General features: G+C 42.9%; 1 protein-coding gene across 1 annotated transcript; it reads left to right on the top strand.

Moving 5' to 3' along the window:
* Positions 1 to 4,510: 4,510 nt before the first annotated feature.
* Positions 4,511 to 6,913, top strand: LOC117721069 (taste receptor type 2 member 143). The gene has a single exon (XM_034519762.2). The coding sequence runs from the start codon at positions 5,162 to 5,164 to the stop codon at positions 6,044 to 6,046; it is 885 nt and encodes a 294-aa protein (XP_034375653.1). The 5' UTR covers positions 4,511 to 5,161; the 3' UTR covers positions 6,047 to 6,913.
* Positions 6,914 to 6,917: the final 4 nt, after the last annotated feature.

The following is a 6,917-nucleotide window of genomic DNA, read 5'->3' as shown; positions in this document are numbered from 1 at the left end:
TTGGCTCTCTGGCCCCATTCTTTCTTTGTGAGACAGGATCTCATTGTAGAAACAGTACAAGTGGGGTTTGCACTTGAAACCCTCCTTTCTCTTGAGTGCTGAAATGAGAGCCTGAAGCCCCACACTCAGATGTGTATTTTGGTAAATGGGATTATGAGAATTTTCCAAATTCATTCTCTGAGAGCTAAAATTCTCTTTTATAGTGGCATTTTATCAGAATCAATGTTACAACCTTACACTGTCTACCTAAAGAGAGTGATGAGAAGTTTGTAGGGCTAGACAAAGATATTTAGAACATTTTTAAGGTAAACAATTCTTAACTTTATGCATGATTTGGCCTAGAATGTATATGTGGCTTAGACATTAAAAGAGTATTTCTTTCTCTGTCTCCCTTTTCCTGGTACCTGAAGAAATCCTGTAAGAATATGGAAGTGTTTACTCACTCATCACAGGGCACACAAAAGTCCATTGGAGCATGAGCTAGAAGATTAAGAAAGCCTGTCAAATGTAGGACATTTTTTATGTGTCTTAACGACGACACAGCGCTTTACAAGTAATAAGAAAAAAGCAAAACAAAATGAAAAATTAACGAACGGAAGCAAGAAACAGAAAGCATTTATTCGTGAAGAAAATTAAAAAGAAGGAAATTTGGGTAGCTCTTTGGAGAATTTTCCATCTGGAACCCAACCCACTGGGACTTATTTGACACTAGCCTTCTCATAGAGGACCCAGGCGTCATTCCGAAAAACAACATAACCAATTGTGTCACAGAACAGAAGCTATCAGCTCACCTGGAGGCACCAGACAACTTTAGCAGAGAGAAATGGCACCTCAAGTTTTATGAGAAGATTTGCTGCTCTGATTAGTGTTCTCTATTTGACGGACTGTTGAAAACAGCTAAGCTGATGGGATACTGTCATTTGCTGGTAGAATGTGAATGTGTTGGATCTCTGAGATTTGTCAGATGAACCCTTGTGAGGCAACATGTGTTTGGAGAAGTCTCCTAATCCTCTGTCTCCTCTTCTTCCTCTTTGTTTTTCTGAGACTAACTCCGTAGCCCAGGCTGGCCTCAAATGCACTACATATAATGATCCTCTTGTCTCTAGTTCCAACGCGTTGGGATTACAGGCATGTACCACCATGTGCAGCTGCTGAGGACTAAACTCTGCATGCAAGGCAAGCGTTCTACCAACTGAGCTACATCCCGGATCCGAATTCAGCTTTCTCATGGAAGGGAATTGAGACATTAGACTGTCTGTCAACTGAAGAGAAGGCAAAATCTTTGGGGAGAAGGGACTGCTTCTGGCCAGGGATATGCTTTGGTGGTAGAACAAGTAGCTTGGAGATGCCTGTGAGCACACAATGTCCATTTAGATACACATGGTTACAACAGGGCGTGTGTGTCATGGCCCCAACTTGCTTGATGATGACATCAGGAAGTTGGCCTCTGGCCCAGGAATTTTGACGAGAGCCAAAACATTGTGAAAGGCCAGAGGCTGCTCACTGCTGCTATCCTCAAGGAGAAGCAGAGGGAAGCCTGCACAGTGCTCGGCCTAGACCCTGGAGCTGCCTGCCGAGTCAATCCATTTGGCTTATTGTTTCATCAATAATCTGTTGCCGATTTACTAAAAAAAAAAAAAACAAAGCAATATTTCAATCAAATGCTGTTCCCTTGTTGGCTGTATGTCTTTTCCCTATAGTTTCCATTCTAAATCTGTAAATGCTTGTACCTGTTTTCATCTCTCTTTGATATTTCATATGTAGGCCTCTCACTTCTGGCATCTTGATTGGGGCTTGGGGTGGGGCTCATATAAAGTCAGCAGCGAGGCCATTTTCTGTGAGCCATCCTAGTGGACCCTGACTTTAGGATTACTGGCATCTCAAGAGGGAATTGCTGTCTTGATTTTGTCCCAGCATCTTTACCTTGTGCTTTGGCTTCACTTCCTCTTCCCTCTTTCCTGTGGTGTTTTTCCCACTGTTTATGCACATAGGTTCTTTTGCGTTTTTACTTGGTTAGGTCCTTTCACTGCTCCCTGAGCTGGGCTGGCTGATCTGAACTGGCTTACTTTGTGTGGTTAGTGGTGAAGGCAAGATGTAACCTGTGTGACATAAATCACCTCGTGAATGGCAAGCTTTCTGGCAGGCTAGTTATTATGATCTTAGGTATTGTTGTAGAATGGAGCTCACTCCACATAAGGCAACCTCTTCTTTTGGGTCCAGATTTGTCTCTCGTTCCTCCTGGTGGAGTTTGGTTTCTCAGCTCCTACTGTGATGTACTCTCTGGGCCACTTTTCTGTTTTTGTCATTTTTTCCTATGGCTTATCTGCTCTCTCATTTCCTCAGAGCCATGTCAGGAACAGATACATTTTTATTTTTTAAAACATCAAAGCTAAGGTGTGAATAGATAGCCTATCTGAACACAGTACATGACAGAAGTTCATATTTTAGCTACAAACTCTGCTGTGGAGTCTATGAAGCTTGAGAGGTCAGTGAGTAGGGAGATTGTCTAAGCCTTAGACATACCCACTATGCCACTAACCTAGGGGGTTAAGTGTTAATATAGTGTTTAAACGACACTTAAATATTTACTCAGGGCATGAGTATCCTTGGGTAGCTTCTGTTTTAGAGAAGGAAATATGAGTAGCACATTTTAAAATATGTACTTCAGAGGGGGCTGGAGAGATGGCTCAGCAGTTAAGAGTACTGACTGCCCTTGAAGTGGTCCTGAATTCAATTCCCAGCAACCACCTGGTGGCTCACAACCATCTGTAATGGGATCTGATGCCCTCTTCTGGTGTGTCTGAAGACAGCAACATTGCACTTATATAAATGAGATAAATAAATCTTTTTAAAAAAGTACTTTAGAAGGAAATAGTATTCTGAAGCAATGTGTTTGCCAGTCAAGATGTGGCCACTAGTGTATTAGTAATATGCTTCTTATAGGAATAACCAACTGTTTTCTGACTGGATTTGAGGCTTGCTATGGAGTAGGGATTTCTTGCCCGTTTCTGTAAATCTGCCCCAAAGTCTGTGGCTGGGGAGGTCATGGACTCTATCAGAGAATATCAGACTGTTTTCTAAATATTTGTGCTTTATACCCAGAGATGTCTGCTGCTCTCACCATTGGTCAAAGGAGTTTCTTTTTGAAGTGGTTATAATTAATGCAGAGACTGTAATACTAAAGGGACTGTGTGAAGCTCAGCTCTAAACTGGACGTTTACATCCCCCTCCCCGGCCCACAGCTCAGAGAGAATATCACGGAGGAAGTGATAGAAAGGATATAAGGGCCGACGGTGGAGGACTGCCGTGAGACACTCATGACGGGGCTACTGCACGGATCAGCTCATTGCAGCTGTGGCTACCTGCGCAGAACCTTCGCACAGTCAACTCAAAACATCAGCACGGCTAGAAGAGGGTCATAAAGCCCCAGCCTTAGCTGAGAAGATAATCGGAGAGTCATTCCTCTTCAGAGGTGTGGCCATTTGTAGGCTGCTAATGTAGTAGTGGGAAGTCCCATACCCATATCTCCATGTTCACATGGGAAGCACTAATTGAATTTAGTGACATAAAGCAAGCAAGCAAGCAAGCAAGCAAGCAAGCAAGCAAGCAAGCAAGCACACTGAAAACTCTGAAGACATGAAGTTGGGTGTGTGGATGTCAAGATGTTGAGAGGTTTCTGGGGCACTTGTAAGAAGGGAGTGGATATTGTTGGTTTTTAAGTGAAGAGGCAGGATACTGAGGGGTCTTTAGGAAGACAGCTTTAATATGCAGGCTCAGATGAATTCTGTTTTGTAAAAAAACTTGATTGATGAATACAGTAAAACAGGACCTTTTATGATTTTTTTTGTTTGCCTCCATACGTTGGTAACATAACTCCATTGGTAGGATTCTAAGGATAGCCTGGGAGTGGAGGAAGGGAGGGCCACTTGTGAGATGTAGTAAGGTCTCCTGTGAGTATTTTGGCAGAGACTAAATTGCATGGCCGTCTCTCTGTCCTTTCTGCAAGGTCTCTGCAATGCTGATTAAGCAAGCATGGGGTTGCAGGAGATACACGGTCAAGCTTATGCGTATTCAAGGACATTGCTTGGCTCTTGCTGCCATTTTTCCCTTTTCTTTTCCCTGGTTATCAGGAGCCATATCATAATCATAATATGATCAGAACACATTGTACCCATGTATGAAATTCTAAAAAAAAAAAAAAAAAAAAAAAAAAAGCCATTCAACATTTCAACATGGATGAGGGAGGGGCTTGTGACACCCGACCCCTGCTGAGGGACTGTTTTCATCTGAAAGGTGTTGGGGGGTGAAGAGTCATTGTTTTTAAAGTATTGTGTGTAAGTGTGTGTGTGTGTGTGTGTGTGTGTGTGTGTGTGCACACGTGCTATGTGGGTGCTGAAGGAATGGAAGGGGATTTATGAATATATATATATATATATATATATATTCATATATATATTCATATATATATATATATAATCAAGAAAAAAAAAAAAAAGCCATTCAACATTTCAACATGGATGAGGGAGGGGCTTGTGACACCCGACCCCTGCTGAGGGACTGTTTTCATCTGAAAGGTGTTGGGGGGTGAAGAGTCATTGTTTTTAAAGTATTGTGTGTAAGTGTGTGTGTGTGTGTGTGTGTGTGTGTGTGTGTGTGCACACGTGCTATGTGGGTGCTGAAGGAATGGAAGGGAATTTATGAATATATATATATATATATATATTCATATATATATATATATAATCAAGATATGCTGTATACATGTGTGGAATTGTTAAAGAATAAATAAAATATTGTAAAGAAAAAAAAGGAGAGAGAAGGAGAAACAACCTTCAAATAGGGGTATTCCCAACCACTCCACAGTATCTCCTGCTAACATTTGCCTGCACCTGGCTGTGGCAGAGTAGGAAAATACAGGTTATACAAATTGGGGCAGGTGTCATTGAACTGGGAATGATTTACATGTCTAGGGAGACTAATTGTTATGATTCAAGTCCTAGGTCCTGGAGTTTTGCTGCTGGGTGGGCTTTTGCATGAATCCAGGGTGAGAGTTTCAATGTTTTTGATCCTAATAGTGGTTTGGCTGTAGATTCTGTTTTCCCCTGTAGCCGCTGTGTCTCAGCGCTTCGGAGCCTGTCTGAGCAGATCCTCCCTCAACACGATGCCCTCCACACCCACATTGATCTTCATCGTCATCTTTTACCTGGTGTCATTGGCCTCTATGTTGCAGAATGGCTTCATGATGATCGTGCTGGGCAGAGAGTGGAGGAGGAACCGGGCACTGCCGGCAGCTGACATGATTGTGGCCTCTCTTGCTTCCTCCCGGTTCTGCTTACATGGGATAGCCATCCTGGCCAATCTCTTGGCCTCCTTTGATTTTTGTTACCAAGCGAACCTTTTTGGCATCTTCTGGGACTTCTCTAACACTCTCGTTTTTTGGCTTACTGCCTGTCTTGCCATCTTCTACTGTGTGAAGATCTCTTCTTTCTCCCACCCTGTCCTCTTTTGGCTCAAGTGGAGGATTTCCCAGTTAGTTCCCAGGCTGCTGCTGGTATCTCTCATCATGGGTGGCCTGTCAGCCATCATTTCAGCCACTGGGAACATCATTGCTGATCAGATGATCATCTCCCAGGGTTTCCATGGAAACTGCACTTTTGGTCACATGTCACTGGACTTCTATCGGTACTATTACCTGTCTCACGCAGTGTTCATGTGGCTCATGCCTTTCTTCCTGTTTGTAGTGTCCATTATCTTACTCATGTTCTCACTGTACCAGCATGTGGAGAAGATGAGGGGCCACAGGCCTGGGCCTTGGGATCCTCACACTCAGGCACATACCATGGCTCTGAAATCCCTCACCTTCTTCTTCATCTTCTATATATTATTTTTCCTGGCCCTGATAATTTCTAGTACAAAAAGTAAAAGCATGCAGAGTTTCTGGTATTGGGCCATGGAAGTCACCATCTACACGGGCATCTTCTTGAATTCCATCATCCTGGTGCTTAGCAACCCCAAGCTAAGAAAGGCCCTAAAGATGAAATTTTAGGATATGCATACTGCCTGATCATAAGCTTCGAAGGCCCTGGACCAAAAGTGTCTCTGCTTTCAAGTGATCAGTATCAGTGCTGTGGCAAAGGTGTTCATATATAACCATGTGTCCATAAGACTTGGGTACACTCTCATTGCCTTCCCTTTTATAAATTTCTTCCACGTTCCACATGTTCTTTTTCTAATGTTCTGTGTTCCTATTGTCCCCTTCATCTCTTTCAGTTCCTGGTCTGAGTTCCAAATCACCAAGGCATTTCATAGCCAAAGGCCTTGGTTCCTCGGACGCTCCTGTGACTCTCTATGACGGCAACCCAAATCAGATCCTTCAAGCCTCATTTCTGTGTGTACTCCATTTATGACGACATGTGCCCGTTATCATTTGTTTTTGTGGTGAGGATTCCTGCAGGCCACCCACCTTGTGACCCCCAGCTGTCCCCCTCAGCTAAGTCCTGACTTTTTCAGTAGCTTCCTTCTACCTTTCTCTTCATTTCCTCCCTTTTTTCTTTTTCTTTCTTTTTCTTATTTTCCCCATCTTCACCACCCTTATAATGTGTACCCTGACTAAGCCTGATCCCACCACAAAGCCCATTTCAGATTAATCTAGGAGATGGAGGGCAGCAAAAGCTTGTGCTACTGCAGGTCCTTTCCATGACTTCATGTCCAACATTATATGACGTGAAAAAAGATTTTTAGGTTTTGGCCAATGAAGACAGATGGAAAACAAAGGAAATTCTTAGATTTTGTTTTGTTTTTGTGGTTGTGCTGGACATCCAGCCCAGGTTACTGCCCTTGTTAGATGAGGACTTTAAAATGGAACTATATCCTAGTATCTTGTTTTTCTGAGATGACTTCTTATGAAGCTCAGGCTG

This window comes from Arvicanthis niloticus, chromosome 15 (genome assembly GCF_011762505.2).
Source record: "Arvicanthis niloticus isolate mArvNil1 chromosome 15, mArvNil1.pat.X, whole genome shotgun sequence".
In the NCBI taxonomy this organism is placed as follows: domain Eukaryota; kingdom Metazoa; phylum Chordata; class Mammalia; order Rodentia; family Muridae; genus Arvicanthis; species Arvicanthis niloticus.
Note: the sequence above shows the minus strand (reverse complement) of the source record. Positions and strands in the feature narration are given on the sequence as shown.